General features: G+C 37.6%; 1 protein-coding gene across 2 annotated transcripts in view; it reads right to left on the bottom strand.

Annotated features, from left to right (window-relative positions):
* Nucleotides 1-16,084, bottom strand: part of rab6ba (RAB6B, member RAS oncogene family a) — an 82,344-nt gene extending 66,260 nt beyond the window's left edge. For both annotated transcript variants that reach the window (XM_066709158.1, XM_066709159.1), the window contains exon 1: nucleotides 15,867-16,084. In XM_066709158.1, the coding sequence (XP_066565255.1) occupies nucleotides 15,867-15,936 (70 nt within the window). In that variant the 5' untranslated portion in view covers nucleotides 15,937-16,084. The remainder of the gene's footprint in view (nucleotides 1-15,866) is intronic.
* Between the last annotated feature and the right edge of the window lie 1,087 nt (nucleotides 16,085-17,171).

Below are 17,171 nucleotides of genomic sequence, written 5' to 3'. Positions count from 1 at the left end.
AATTGCTGCTTCTTGTCCAAGTAAAACAAAAAATGGTTCTCACATAACAGAACAAACAAATCTCTTCTGGAACTGAACCTTCCGTATACATAAGATAGAAATAGAAAAATAGAAATACATAAAAGGATGCTTAAAATAAATAAATAAATGGGAGCTGATACTGAATCGAAGGAAATCATTTTTTACCAATATTTAAAAGAAATCTGAAAAAATGTAACAAACTGTCTAAATTCAGTGAAGAACTGATTAGAAACCCATGTATCAGCAGACTGCTCTTCATCTCCTCTCTTTAAGCAAAACATCTGTAAAGCTTTACTGACCAGCAGATTCACTCAGGACATTTAGTAAGTCATTTTAAACATATGTCTACATTACTGTGATATAGGCTACTCTATACTGCTGGTTTGGCCATTGCAGGAAAGATTGGGAAGACAAGCATACTTTCCTGCTCCCTATATCTGGTGGATGACCTCTTCTGTCCTATTAATTCGCCACCAATTTCTCCGTCCCAAATGCAGAGGGTATCGACGGATCAATTTCTATTTTTGCATTGCGGTGATCATACTCTTAATGGCAACAACAAAAACCCAGAAACTCCAAGATTTGTGTTTCGGTTTGGATCACACATTGTGGTCGACCAGCAGGAACCCATCCTCAGAAATATATTCAAATCCAACCATGAGTGATTACATCCTAGTGAGTGCTGTAAAAGACAAAGAGCTTCTTTAGTAAGAATGACTAGTAAAAGCACAGCGTAACACTAAGGGGATAGAGTTTACCGGGATAAATCATTTCCTCTTTGGAGTCCCTTGTGTTAAATATAGACTGACATAAAATATTTAGTTTCTGTAGTATTGCTGCTCAGTTAAGAGAATACTGAAAAAAGATTAACGAGAACGAACAGATTACAGCAGGCAATCCGCAAAAAGCTAACAACTGCTGGTTCTGCCCATCCACATTGCCAGTGAATCCAGCACAAAGAGTCTAACCGTGGAGAAAGCAAACAGGGAGTGTGGCAAGCACTAGTGAGCCGCAGTCAGCAGAGTGATGCAAGCCGTGCTGAGAAAATGACAGCATTTCTGCCCAGCAGGCTTCGATAAGCTACGAGTTGTTCAGCTGTCTGCACAACTGGACTTATTTGAAACAGATCTATTTTTCCACGTGAACCCTTTAGCAAATGTTGGTGCAACAAACACACATTGTTACTAGTTTATTGCGTTAATACATTTTTTTACCCTTAATAATCAATTGATAAGGTAAAGATGCTCAATTTATAACACCTTTTAAAGAAGGGTAAATCAAGACATCAACATACAAAAAGCCTCTACCTTTCTGCTCTGATTGTCTTAAATCATTACACAGTTACAGTACATTATATATATATATATATATATATATATATATATATATATATATATATATATGATAACTGTTTCAGTGATAACTCACTCACTGTAACCATTTACACTCAATGTTTATGGGATTTAATTTAGTTAGCTTCAATACAAAGTAATTTTAAGCACTTGGCTGAACTACAAAGATACCTGTATGGACAGAATAATGGGTACACCACAGTTTCAGGGGCATGTCAGTAAACATCGCCACCTGACATCAGTACAGTTTATATAGTTTGATTTACCCTTCTAAGCAGAAATGAGGGTTTCTGGCTTATAGGCAAGAGGATGTGAGAGCAGAGCTTCAGTCCGGTAGGGAGAGAAATATTTTAATTTTTTACATTGGCTCCCAAATTGTGGCTCATTTCATCCCTGATGTAGCACAATCTAAGAGTGCCCTGGCATGTGCACCAGTATAATACAGCTACTCACAAAGCCAAAAGAAGGGTCTGTTTTGTAGCTCAGAGACAAACGTCCCAAAGGTCCCTGAAGGCCAGAGAAGCCTACAGCATAATTGTTTATGTATAAAACCAGTATGCACCCACTAACAGGGATTTTTCATTTTTATTAGAAAAGCAGCATGTCTGAATTACAGGCGGGAAGTTGCAAGATCAAATCCCCAACCCAGTAGGCATGGGGATATTTGAATTTCACAGTACCATAGTCAAAATGTGCCCTTTCTCCAGGATTTGGCACCCTGCAGATATGATAGATGTAGAAGAAAAAAATTAATAAAAGAAAAACAATTCTGCAGATATTTTTGGCATATATTTATTTAATTTTAAATTATTTAATAAGAATATGAAAGGCACTGAGCTGCTTTTTCTTCTACAAGCAGGAATCAAGTTTTGAAGTAATACTAAAGGAAAATAAATTCATTTTGAGCAAGGCATAATTAAAACTGCTCAGTATACTTCAAAGCTTGTGATTTAACAACAGTGGAGTGAAAGGTTTCTAAATTGCACTGCCTAATGCTGTGCTGTTTCAATTCACATTTTAAATCCATGGATTCGTCTCTCTTGCGTTTGCTTTCTTCTTGATCAATCTCTGCTGGATTGTAAATTGTGATCCATCTACCACGGTAGTTTATTCAATTGAATGATGTTTGGTAGATGGAAATTATTTTAAATCTTGCTTGCATTTTATTCACGTGCAACAGCACTCTTTCAACTAGGTCAAGCAACGCAAAGTTCAAGGTCAGCCACAGTAGGGAGACTGAATTAAGACAAACGGATTAAAATTTGAATGCACAATTTTAGGCAAAGGCCTCTCAAGTAAGTTTGTACCAATATTAAGTTAATCTTGCAGGATAAGAGACATTTTTGGCCATGATTCAGTATTGTGAATATGCGAATCAGATTGCAGCTCCACACACTCCCACCATTCTCTTTTGAAATCTCTTTGCAACACTGATTGTGCGGATTAGTATACAAGGCCTCAAGCAACATATATTGGAAACTGCAACCCAATGCAGACATTCCCTGGACTCTTTAGTAGGACATTTCCAACCTATTGGATTTGTAATACCCTTTCCAGGATAAAGAGAATATTGGGGCTGATTATGTGATTCCTGATCACAACCATGCAACAATTGCTGCTGCTTAGTATTCTTGTAGGCGATCAGAGAGCAGGGCTGGGCAATTCTCGCCCTCGGGGGGCCAGGTTCCTGCAGGTTACCTAGGTATTTTTAATTCAGCAACTAATTAAAACCTGGAAGAAACAGGTATTTGACTTCCTATCCTAATAATGACCTCAATTAAGCAATTAAGTCCTAAAACTAAAACCAGCAACCCCATTCAGATCTGGGAGACTGGAATTACCCACCACTGTCCTCAGAAAGTGCAGTCAAGTCCTATCCCTTAGGCCACCTGGACAATCTTCCAGAAATCGCAGTAAGAAAAATAACTATAATCAAAATATTGTCTTAAAGGTAACATTGATATCTACATGGAAATAAAATATTGTACTTACAATGTATAGGTAACAGTATTGGTTTAATATTAAAACTTCAACTTCTTCTGAAGTGAAAATTGTTGTGCATGTTTACTTTGTAGGATTCATGAACTTACTTTCTTTACAAATATGGCACAGTTCTTAAAACTAACAGAATTGAATGATACCTATACAGAGCACTTCTATATCATGAATAGACACATATAAAATCAGCATGCATCTCCTCTTACTATATGAATTATGTTACAGTATGCCTCTGATATCTTACACTTTTTAAGTTACCCAACAACAGTCTGCACCATGTTGGTATGAAGAATTAGACACTCCTCTCCAAATTACATAGTGCTCTTCTCAAAGGCTGCAAGTCGCAAGACCAGGGAGGGGTTTTATGGCATATGATCAATTACCCCCCATTACTGCCCAGCCAGCCCGATCAATAGCAGATCAAAGCTGCCAGGGAACTGCTTCTCCCAATCCATCAGAGGCATGGAGCTCCACTGCGGAAAAGTGCAATGAGATGTGAAATGAAAAAGACTCCAAGTTATCTTTAGACGCAGCCCAACCACTCAATAAAGTAACAAAGCACAGCAATGGGGTCAGATTCAGCCTCCCAACCACCGTCTCCCTTTTGTGAACCCAATAAACTTGCCTTTGGGTCAGGATAGGGGCCTTCCATGCACTGAGCCTCACAATTTGCATCTCTTTCCACATTCATGTTTTTACTTAACTTTTATTAATTATTTTACTTATTTTTTGTTTGGTAAATGGATATATCTTTCAAAATAAATAACTAAATCTATACTAATCAAATCTGTAAACGTCAAACCTTGTCATACATAGAGTCTGCACTAAAAGGGAATTTTGTTTAACCATAAGATGCTTCCATTTGTTTTTACTCTCCATATTACTGTAGTTACTGGGTAATTTGAGCTATTAGCTCCACTACCCACCCTCTACATACAGGACCTCCAGACATCAGTCCTAACCCCTCTTTTTCACCCTGTGATTACACAATGGATGTGTATATGTGGTCTAGGTATCTACAAATGTCTAATGGAGCTCCCACTGACACACCGCCCCACTGGCGCCAGTGACATAAGTGATATAAGTCACTTAGCCAATTATATCTCACATCATCCCGTCTCATCCAATCACTCTGCCAATTGACCAGTTTTCCACAGCCACTGTCACTGAGACAGACACTGCCTGGAATTAAGGCAGTACTCTCCAGGGTATGGGATTTACACTGTACTCAAAAGCAGGGGATTATACTGGACGAGCCACTTGTGAGCCCCTTCAGTTAATTTAGAAGCTCAATTCAAACCTTTCACACAACAAATTGTGAAATCAGGTAAGAAATGGACCTTAGCCCACACTCCTGAGCACAAACCACTCTGAAAAACAAAGAGAGATATTGGACTGCCATACACACTTTAAATCAAGCTAATCTAGTTGCTTTTGAATGTAATACCATGACGATGCAGTTTGGGGAAAGACACAAAACATCTGACCATAGATTTCATATCGGACTTTTGTGTGGGTGTGAACCACAATAAACCATAATTTATTTGTTTTATTTTTTACTGAGGGATAGATAAGTTGCTAAAATGTTTCCAAATGTAGGTAAAAGTGAGGATGGGGGAAAAACAACAACATTAACTATTAGCATTAGCATTTCCTGAATTAAATCCTTCCAAACATTGCACTCGTTTACTGTCCTAAAGATTACACTTCTGCAGCTACTCTGTTATAAAAGTATACAAATCAGGTGAAACGACAAATAAATTAAAGAAAACAAAAGAAAGGTGAAAAAAAAAACTTGCCTATAGATTCTGAAGCAGTGTTTAATTTAAAAATCTGTTTGAGTCTAGGCACTTCACTCCAGGGAATAATACATTCACTTTCTGTTTACTTTGTATAATGTTTGATAAGATTGGCACTGAATATTGCCCATTTATGCATTCCGCCCTTGGCACTGACCACTAAATTAATGAGAGAAACTCATTTTACTGATTAATACCAAGAACTGAGCTTAGAAGGGTATATTACAGTCATTATATTGCTTGTTTATGGCAGCACCATAAACACACAGGGAAAGCTAACAAACCACACTGCAGAAATTAGCATTAAAAGCTTTCTGTGGAAGCCATCTCAGCTGGGTCAATGAGGACGTGATGTCGGCCTGAAATTTAGTGCCCTGGCATTTTCATAATGTTGCACGTTTTCAGAGTGTCTTATTAAGGACAGGATAGATAATCAATATTTTAATTGCCAGAGAAATGCAACAATTCAGATATTCAATTTGGCTGTTTTACAGGCGGAAAGGTCTAATGACAGGAGAAAGAGCTGCATATAAATGGGAATATCCTTCACTAAGACTCAATGGCCTCCTACTTAATATCTGCTTTTGTCCCTCTCCATTGGAAATTTGTCAGGTCAGATACTCTTACCAATACAATATACCTATGTTGAATGTTGTTGGTCAGCATCTGACATCAATTCTGCTGCTACATTAGCAAATCTAAAGGCCAGGTTTTATTACACTTAACTAGTTCCCAAAACATAGAACACACTTGTTCCAACAGCAAACATTTATATTTATATATATATATATAAAGAAAATGTAAGATGTAACGGTATTGCTTAACCTCATTCTATAAGCTTCTTTGACATCTATGCTATCACAGTACCAAATTGCCCCAGTCACAAAATAAACATAACCTACTACTAAGTTCTGAAACCTTCCAAGGAAAAAATCTCCAATTCAAAATAATCTTGGAAATGTATCCAGATGTTTTTTGTGTCTTATAGTATAAGCAGCTCCAGAACACAATAAATGAAGCTTCACCTCCATGGTGTTCCTGCTGGGTTGAGTTAGTATCTTCCTACTGTGGAGGAATAATCCAATATAAAAAGGGCATTCAGGAATTTCCCTGGATTGACTTTAATAGGTGTCTGCACTGAGAATGACGGCATCTTCTTCTCTGAACATTCTGCACATATGAACATTCACAGTTCCAGTTCTTATAAATCACTGATATTGATGGCAGCTTTTACAATTCCAGGCAGTAAAAAAAACTTAATATGGGAGATAACCCCACATCTTGCAGTAAGGATTATAGGTTATTATTACAGCTTCAATCAGTGTATTAAAGTCACAGGATCTAGGTTGGATGTGATCTTCACAAAAAACTTCAGTAAGACAGCCATGTAATAACTAACCTGAGATACACAACCATGCAAAGCTTAGCTTCAATAAAAAATATGAAAGACAGAATCAACAGATACTTAGAAACTCTCATAACTTCAACAAGACCAATAGAAATAAGACACGATTTGTTTACACAGCAGTCCAGGATTGCAATAAAGATTTTGGTTTCCCATAATGCATTTGCTTAAGCAGTAAAGAAACCACAGTTAAATTTAATCGTTACATGTAAGGTTGCAAATTCAAAGGCTTCTCCTTAATCAACCATCGACATCGTAAAAGATCAATTAATCGATTAATCTTATTAAAAAGTGGGAAGTTTTGCCTATGACAGAAAATCTCCAATGTGTGTTTTTTCTAAATAAAATCTTTATTTTAACAAGACGTAGACATATTTGACACCATGTAGATAACCACATTATCAGAAAATGAGTGCAACGCTCTTACCTCATTTTTGGATTAAACATGAAATCATTTTAAAACAGAAATGGAGTCAAAAGATCAATCGAAAATAAGGTGTTTTTAACCTATATTTAAAAAGAACAAAAAAAAACTAAATCAGACTCACCATCTTTGGATGAGTATTACATTTAAATTACTCTGGCAGTAAGTCCCCATATATCCACTGCCTCGCTTAGTTTTTCTGCAAGGTGGTCCACTGTGTGTCGGACTGGCAGACTTTCGGTTATGGACTACAGACTTGCAATCATCGCTAATGTAATGGCAGATGATGGTGATGTTAATCTCCGTGGTCAAGGCAGTCCAGCAGTAGGTAGTTAGGGCCACCTTCTCTATTGTAGCCAATTGTGCTTTTAGATCTGCTTTCTTTTCTCTGTAGCGCCTTTCTATGCAACCGGTGACTGTGCCTCGTGATGGAATGCTATATCCCGGTTCCACCGAATTCATTAAGCACCAAAAACCATTCGCCATTAACAATATTTATTGACATCATATCTTTCTGTATTAACCGGCAAATCTCTTATATTATCCTCTCTGCCAATTACATAGACTAGTGATACTAAATTGAAATGGCCTACATCGATCAAATTAATTGCCATCAATCAAATTCTTTCGACAATTAATCGATCTTCGATTAATCATTAACATCCCTAGTTACATGGTTCCAAGTCACAGATTTGACACCAATCTCAGTCCTTGGTACCAGCAAAAGATGAGCTTCCATTTTGTGCTCAACAATGAACAACAACGAAATACATAAAGACAATGCCCTCCATAAATATCTGCAGCCAATATGACACAGACAATATGATGAATCTAAGGCTTATTTGATTCATGAAAGAAAGAGGTGACAAGTCTCTTCATTGTCATATTAAGGGGCATTCTAAAAAAGCATGATCTGCAAGGTCAAATAAAAGCTTCACCCTGTGCACCAACCAAGGATGGTAAAAATTGTGCCTGATGGGAGGTTTTGAGCAGTGGAAATCTACCATCAAGTACCGACTTTGTAATTTGCCATTGGGATGGGGGTCAGATTTATTTTATTTGATCCAGGCTTTGCTGATTGAGGCTAATTTGAAGAGTATGGCTGCCAACATGTTTAAGTCAATCTAGTTTGTTTCTTTCCATTTATTTTCCATAAAGGTCTGTTGTGTTTTTAAATCATGATATATAGAAAGAATACATTTCTGAATATGTAACAGTTAAGCTTTGAAAACATGTGGAATTCACTTGCATTCAGATCAATATAAAATGTTTAAACTTGGTAGATTTGAAATTATTTCTAAAATACAGAAAAATGCTCATCAAGGAAAAAATGATCCTATGACTAATGCAATTGTGTAGCTCTGCAAAGCAAAAGTTAAGTTTGGTTAATTAAAACACTGATTAAATCATGTCATATGGAATAAACGTATAAATTAAATCAATTTCACCATTTTAAAAGATGTCTTTGTTCTGAGAGAGAGGAGATGAATGAACTGGTGCTGGATTGTTAAATGAAAGTGGAAAAAAACAGATGAAGCAATCACCTTACCATAATAGTTAGAAAATGAATTAGATGGATATTGCATAAGCCATATTGAAGACTCAGGCCTCCTGTACATGAACTGTTACAAGTGCACGGGGAGTTGCTCCGCCAAAAAACCTTTCACAAATGAAGTAATTTCATTCGCTACGATGTGCAAGTAGGACAGATAAGACAGAAAACCAACCTTGCTTGGGCTTCTCATTAAAACTCAGGTGGGAGCTAAAAAAAAAAAAAAAAAAAAACAGCTCAATCTGTCTAGGTTTGGAGCCTGACAGTGTAAGAGTGAGTTATTCTAAACCATCAGTGAGTCTGATCTATAATTAAAGACTGCTTGCCAGCTCCTGTTGAGAGGGAGCTGCATTCCACACAAAAAAAGGAAAAGAAAGAGACGCAGACAAGGTGGCCACACTGGGGTTAGTGAAGCATGTGCTATTTTATACTCAACTGAATCAGTTTGGGTCAGGAAACAGTAGGGGGTGCTTCACTAAATAACTGGACCACTGCTGTTGCCGGAGGTTTCTGCTGGGGTGTATAGAGAATGGATCAGTGCCCTGCAAGCTTTGAACACACTTTAGAGCATTTAAATCAGTGGAGACTTATGCACGCAAATGGAAGAATAGCCGTATAGAAAATATCCATCACTGACATTAGCCTCGTAATACATGGTTTCCTTTTTAAGGAGGTATTTATGACTGAGCCAATCACCTAATATGTGTGAATATCTTGCTCTGCAGTGGGAGTGGCTCTACCCCCACACACACCTCATAAGTAGATTGTCCTCTGAAGCAGAATTAGGATTTACTTAGAATACGAAGGCGGTACTCGTGTTTTTGATCCAAATTCAACATGTTTAATAAACCCACCATTGTAATCATTTCGAGAGAACAAAGGGTTTGTATTGAATTAGGTGTTGCTCTGGCTGAAAATAATGTCATTCATATTGTTATATTGACATTAATGATACCAGCAGCACGAGTGCATTCTGGAGACATGCCAGATCTTAATAGCAGCTCAAAACACAAGGAGGTTGTGCGGCCTGTATTGCACCGCAGTCAAAGAGGCTTGTTATTTTTCATCTGCATCTCAGCTCATTGAATGAATCCATATTTAAAACAAATGGAATAAAAGCAGAATCATATGAATCAAATTGAACATGCCGGAAATAAATACCTTGCAGTATATAAATGTTACCAACTTCTTGAGAGGGTTAATCATGAAGATAAAATCATAAAAATAACCATTAGAATACTTAAAATAAAATCAAGTATATACCAAACCAATATGATTAGAAGGCATACTGGTCACATACTGCCAAAAGTATGGGTAAGAAATTTAAACAGGATTTTCAAAGTTCAATGTTACTGCGATGCCCTGTGCATTGTAAATAAAGGGTTTAATGTATTTTGCACAGACTCACATTGATTTTAGTATAACCGAGTCTCTGTGTTCTCCATCTCCTTACCTAAAGTTGTGCCATCGGCTTGTTAACCAAAAGGTATTTTTGATTGTCGGATCTAAAGCACCACTCTGCACAAGCTTCTGGCAGGAAAAGGGAGTCTGTGAGAAAGGGATCATTTGAATTCCACACAGAACTCCTCAGGAGCCACACTGCTAACACAAGCCCCGCCTTCTCCTTTTATCTCAGACTCCGGCTTTGGGGAGAGAGGACAAAAGGGCTCTTTTACTAAAGGTTAAGACAAATATATGAAGAAAAGTTTGTACAGGAAATGTGCCACAGAAAAACAATGATTTTGAATGAATTAAATAAAGGTTAAATATATTCTGTACCCTTAACTGTGGTTATTCAACATGCCTCATCTCGGTGTATAGTTCTAATGTATTTTTACCCTTAACCACTTCATATAGTATATAGTATATTACTATCAGACAGTATGTTACGCCATTCAAGATGGTGTATAAACAGTTAGGGATGTAGTTCTGTCTTTATTACTACAAAATACTATTTAAAACAAGTAAGAATGTTACATATGCATTTGCATCAGACCAATTGGTTTCTGCCCAATATTCATCCTTTTTCTCTGCCTCCATAGCCTAATAATTATTTAGGTGGTATACTGGCTCACAGTGACCATTTCATCTCCCAAACACATGCACATTGTGCTAAGCTGCCAACAGCATACAAGCTGTGATACAGATACACCACCATTGCTTGAAATAACAGCAAATAAACACTTGAGTTTGCAAGACTATGGTTGATCCATGTACCCCCTCATACTCAGCAATGCCTTGTGGAATTCTATACAGCTGATTAGACTGAATGGAGGGTGTTTGAATACTGTGGAGCCCCTGCCAGTGCAGTGTGGTTGCTTTTTAATAAATGATAGCTTGCTGACTGTAAATTCAGCCAATTAAGGCCCTCATCTGACTGCCCTCTGAGCAGACTGTTGGAAAGGCTAATGCAGACGTCCTCCCAACAGGCAATGAGAGGACAGCTGTGAACCAGTCAGTAGAGAGCCCTGACAACTGCCTTCATATTCTCACTGCACAAAAGGCACACCCTCTACTTCATTTACATGAAGTATTTATTTTTGTGCTCATATTTTTACTCATTTTTCTCCCAGCTTGTTTTCATGGATCGGACGCAAGAGTGCAGATGCTTAAAAGGCCTGCTTCCCATTTGGCAAATACTGTATAGATGCAATAAAACAAACAAAATAAGGAATCTATCTATGGTGATGGTAGGAGAGATATTCAATATAATTGTATTTTACAACATTTTGAATTGCATCATATGCTAGGTATCAATTTATTAAGCCCAGTGCTATGTTATATACACTAAAGTAAACATGCAAATTGTTTCAAGTATGTTACACAGTTTTCTATATTGTGGAGCATTTAACTTTGGACAGAACACCAAATACAGTCGAAAAAGAAAAACAATTGTGAAAGGGATACTCAAAATACACAAGTCAAATGTTTCACAGAGCTTGTGCCTACCCCCCGTCTGATAATGTAGCCTCTAAACTGCGGTTTTGTGCCCAGAGTAGCCTCGCCCTGTTCCAGACAGACATAACTTCATCTCCTGCATTAATAAATTATAATGTTGAACCTAGAGCAAATTCATGGCTGCTTGAACACCAGCTGCAATTACAGGATGTGTTGAGAAAGATGGTTTAGTCAATGAAGCCAATCAAAGCAGGAGGCAGGCAGCTGCCGTCGTCTAGATACCCTGCCTGAAAGATTCCTTAGTGCAGCCTGTCTGTTTCATGATAAGACTGGTGTGCGTTATCTCAGACATACTGGCTCAACCAGACTTGGATCTCAATGCGCACGCTGATTGAGAGGAGCTGTGGCTTCATAGAGGAGACAGGGAAATCAGCACCATGGACAGCATGTCAAGGCTCCTTGAAAGGCACTTTCAGAGGGAAGGAGGCATCAGCTGCATCGCTCGGTATAAATCTTCACTCTCTCTCTTAGTTAAGAATGATAAGATACCTCCAGAACTAGAGACGGGGATTTTCTTTTTAAAATATACACACTATGTTTCAATGTTGTTTTAAACACATGGGGCAACTTAGTCAGTTTAACATATTAACAGTATATTCCATGTACTTGCTTTTAGTTGACATGAAAAATACTCCAATCAAATTTAACAAAAAACACACAAACAACCTTTTTACCACATTATTAGGCATATTTATGACGCCGTCTGATCACGATCATGAAGGCTAGTATCTTGACTGCACTGCTGAAGTAAACAGGAAAACGATCAATCTGTAACCAAAAAGGATTCTCCACGCAACTCGATAGCAAGGAAGGATCAGATACTAGAAGACAAACAACAAATTGCCTTTACTCAGGACGACCTCTAGAAACACCATTCACATCAAAATCTTAATCTTCAAAATAGAATGCTGAGCAGTGTGAGCATATTTAAATGGTCATGTGATACATTAGGCACTCCTACTATAAGTAACCTACACTACAATTAATCACCAATTACAAGAGGGAAGCAGGGTTGGGGGGGCAAATCCAGTGTTTCCATTGCAATTCCATTTGCAATTCCTCTTTCATTTCAATTCCAATTCCAGAAGAGCCTATTATGTCAATGGAAAAAATAATTTGGAATTAGAAATTGGAATGAGTCTGAAAAGAGGACTTGGAAAATGGTAATTGAACCCAACCCTAAGAGAAGGAAGAACTCTGCATTCAAAAGTGGCACGACCACTTTGTCCAATTCAACAGCACTGTCATAGAGCAAAGTGGCTATACTGACCAGTGTGTCCATCAACATAGTCTCCTGGGAGTCCCTGAAAGGCAACGTATGCAGAAACCACCTCCTGAAAGTACAAGTGGATCACGATGGATTGAGCCGGTTGACGGGTGCAATGTATTGCATCAGCTAACAAACACGCAATAGCGGCCCACATCACAGAACCTGGGGCAGCACTGTGTAGTAGTGGTTAGGGCTCTGGACTTGTAACTAGAAGGTTGTGGCCTAAAATCCCAGGTGGGGCAGTGCTGTTGTACCCTTGAGCAAGGTACTTCACTTAGATTGCTCCAGTAAAATGCCCAGCTGTATAAATGGGTACAAATGTAAGTCACCCTGGATAAGAGTGTCTGCTAAATGACAAATAATGTAATGTAAAAGAGAAACTAGTCTAAATTTGAATATTTTTATTGTGCTGCAACAGAAAGCAATATCTTCTCCGTGCAATGAACAACAATATATGCCCTCGTGCTGGAGTGCTGTGAAGTTACACATACTGACAAGATGCATTTTACTCTATTTGATACCAATGGTTGTGATGGAACACTGAAGACATCTCTGCATGCTTCATCCCAACATGTTTAACTGGCCTGATTATGGTGCCCCCAGTCTGAGGCACATTCTGTAGACTTCTATGCATTGCAAATTTCCGCATTCCTTCTAAAGCTCCTGCTGTAATCAGAGGATGCAGCTGAATTTATTAATCTGGTAATTATGTGTAGAACGGTTTATAAAACAGTACAGGGACTTAATAAATCTTCACTGGCCAATGCCATTTCCTGATCTGATGCAGTACAGCAAAATACCAATATCTATAGCCAGCTACCTCCCTCTGGTATAAATTGGAAGTAATGGTTACAAATACAAAAGGATGCGTTTGCTTTTTCCAGGCAGTGCATAATTGCAGTAATTACATAGCTAGCATGGGCATAAAGAGACCTGCAAAGTATTGTGCCATTCTATATGCATTTTATTAAATTCAGGAGATAAAACAACATTCTTAGAGCAACAAATGTAACAGGTAAGCTAAACTTCAATTTACAATAAAGAAAACATATTCAATGTTAAAGTGTCCTAATCAGATTTTTGCCATAAGCATTTCTCCTGAAATTAATCAAATGTAGACTCAATTACATATTCACAGCGACAGGTATACAAGACATTTCCAGAACTTCAACCAAATACTCTTAATACTCTTAAATCTCTAAGCATCTGAGCTATCGTTAGGGGAGACGTGATTTATTGTATTGTATTTTTATATGGAAAATTTAACAGGCAGCCCATATACTGGCCAGCTGTACGACTTTTCAAAATACAGGAGACAACACTGGCCTGCCATTATGCTTATGGGACAATGTTGCCTGCAGTGCCATTAAAGGGTTTCTAAAAAGGAGACATTATTAACACATCATCTTCAAGACACCCTGGACTTTACCTAACCAAGAAAATAAAGCAGGTTTCAGAAGTGGATATAACATGTTGGATCATATTCACGTTGTAGGAGAAGTATTGGTAAGCTGTAGAGAACATGAGCTTCCACTAAGCCTGGGATTTATTGAGGACGAGAAAGCATTTGTTTCAATATATAAAAACTCTGTCATCAGGGCTCGAAAAAATCTAAATATTGAGGAAATACACATAAATCATATTAAATATGTCTATAACAATGCCATATCAACACACTGACTCCACCATGACACTAACAAGATCAAGATCTGCAAATGATGGAGACACAATCCCTCCACAACTCTTCAGGGCAAAAACTTGAAAGATTGTTCAAGACTTTGGACAGAGAAGGAAAAGGAATGAAGATAACTGGAGCTGATCTCTGGAGCTGCAAAAATGCATGAAGACTTGCAGCTTGAAATTCAAGAACTCTTAGATGAAAGTAAGAAAACTGGTCTTGAAATCAACTAGAGTAATACATGGCTTAGTGAAAATGTTAATGGGCAATGGGCCGGTCACATTGCTAGAAGAACAGACCAAAGATGGACAAGAGAAGCTATTGAATGGATGACCAAAGAAATGAAAAAGACCTAGAAGATGATGATCACCTAAAAGATAGGAATTTGTAATACAAAGCTTTTCTGGTGTAACCTGGAAAAGAGATGCTATAGAAGTGTAAAAAACATATTGGGGAGGCCTTTATCCAGTAGTGGAAATATATATAATACATATTATATATATATAGTACACACACACACACACAGTATACACATTCAGTAATAACAATCGTCCATTAACTCACACAGTCATATTGACTCAAGAGACTGCACAGCTATTCATGCTAGCAAGTTATTCTACAGACAGAAGCAAGCTGGGTGTGTCTCAATGCATACAGCACATTCATTTATTTATTTATTTATTTATTTATTTATTTATTTTTCATTCATTTATTCGGGAAACAACTCTAGCTCGTTGATTTTTTTTTTTACAGAAGCGAGTAAGAACACCATCAACTAAATGAACAGAACTAAATTGATACAACAATATAATATACATGTAAACCCGTATGTTTGTTTCTTTGGCAATTCATAACGTTTGAACGGCTAAAAAAAAAAACGTTTTAGAATAAAAACTAAGATCAGAAGATTTGCACCAAATTTTGATAAATAAAAACTGGAAGCCAATCGATTACCGAAATCACCGACATCTCAAAATAAATAAAAAGTCGAGTTTTAAACTGTGTTTGTTACTGCAGCCAAGCAATAAAACAAGCAATTAAACAACCATTTTAGAACTAATAATTATAGCGTTTTCTACATTTGAACTTAATTTATTTTGGGTCGTCTTAACAATGCAATTGATTGCATCTCTTAAGCAGAAATAAAACATTAAATTAAAAAATACCAAATACAATAAAAAAAAAAACTTAGAAGGCGCAGTCTGCTTGTTTATACTTCACTATTTACACCATAGATGTATGTGCAACTAACTACACATATATGTGTGTGTATGTGTGTTCTTGTTTTTTGGTTTTTAACTGAACATTTCCTTATTTTATCATTTCCAGCAGGTGCATGCAGGTTAATTTGCTTGTTTGGCTGCTGTACATTAAATGGGGGGAAGAGAGGGGGGGGAAAGGGGACTCACCGCTTTGCTCCCCCAGAAAGACGAGTTTGAATTTTCTTAAAGGATTCCCAAAGTCACCACCCACGGACATGTTTGGCTCTGTTTTCGCTGGCGGGGCTGCCTGGTCTGCGGTGTCCGGGTCCAGGTACACTGGCAGTGGATGCTCGCTGGGCAGAGATGCGCTGAAATCCGCGGAGCGACAGGAATGCTGCACTGCCTTGCCTGTCAGCTTCTGTAGCCTGTGCGCCTGCGCGGCCTCTCCTCTGCCCGTCTGGCTGCTTACTCAGTCCCAGGCTTGCGCTCCCTTTCATGACGTCATTTTAGCAGTGCAGAAATATTCCCGAGGAAACTGTTGCAAGAGCATGTCTGTCTATTTAATGTGTCCATCATATGACCTCGTAATACGGTTCACCATCAAGGCACGGCCGTGAAAGCAGACGCAAACGCATGCAGAGTTTGATTGTACATTGAGCCTGGACACATGTATATATAACGAAATATATAATATAACATATTATATATGTTATAGTGATTAGCAAATACATTTGAAAGCTTTTAAGTCAGCACATAGGTCAAAAACATAACTCACAGGCTTCTGTAAGACTATGTTATCCTGTACAAACTGTATTCAAATAATCATAATCATAAGAACAATTTAATGAATACTGATTCAATGTTTGCCATGAATATACTTACAATATGACAGCATTCCGCAAGACATCAAATTGCATCAGACCTCTTGTCTTTAAATGCAGGTTAGATTACCCCCCTAATGCTGGGAGTGAATTCAAATACTACATTTCAACCCATATTCTTCAGCAACATAGTTAAATGCATCACATTAATAATGATATGAGCATTGTAGAACAGTCAGACTCAGTTCACAACTTACTTATAATTACTTACTTAGAATTTGCTTCATTACAGAATGATTACATTATTAAAAAAAAAAAACGAAGAATCTGAAGGGTGCAGAAGCTGTACTTAATGTACTAGGTAAGACATGTTAAGTTAATTTTAGTAAATTAATGACACAATATTTAGATTCAAAGTGGCACATATTTACTGTGGATCATCTGAAAAATGTTGAGGCTGTGTGGTTTTTTATAGAACTGAGTATTGTGTGATTTTATTCTTGGTAATGCAATAATGCAAGCCATGTTGCTGGTTGATGTTCATGTTCATGCCAATGATGCCTAGGTGGCATCATATTAAATGACCTGCCCTGTAATGGCTCCAATCTTGCAGGGAGTTGAAGCACAAACCACAGATGTCTCCCTCAGTGGTCAGTAAGGTAGGCGTCTCCATTAATGCATCCTCTAAGAA

Source organism: Amia ocellicauda, chromosome 7, assembly GCF_036373705.1.
Source record: "Amia ocellicauda isolate fAmiCal2 chromosome 7, fAmiCal2.hap1, whole genome shotgun sequence".
In the NCBI taxonomy this organism is placed as follows: Eukaryota; Metazoa; Chordata; class Actinopteri; order Amiiformes; family Amiidae; genus Amia; species Amia ocellicauda.
Note: the sequence above shows the minus strand (reverse complement) of the source record. Positions and strands in the feature narration are given on the sequence as shown.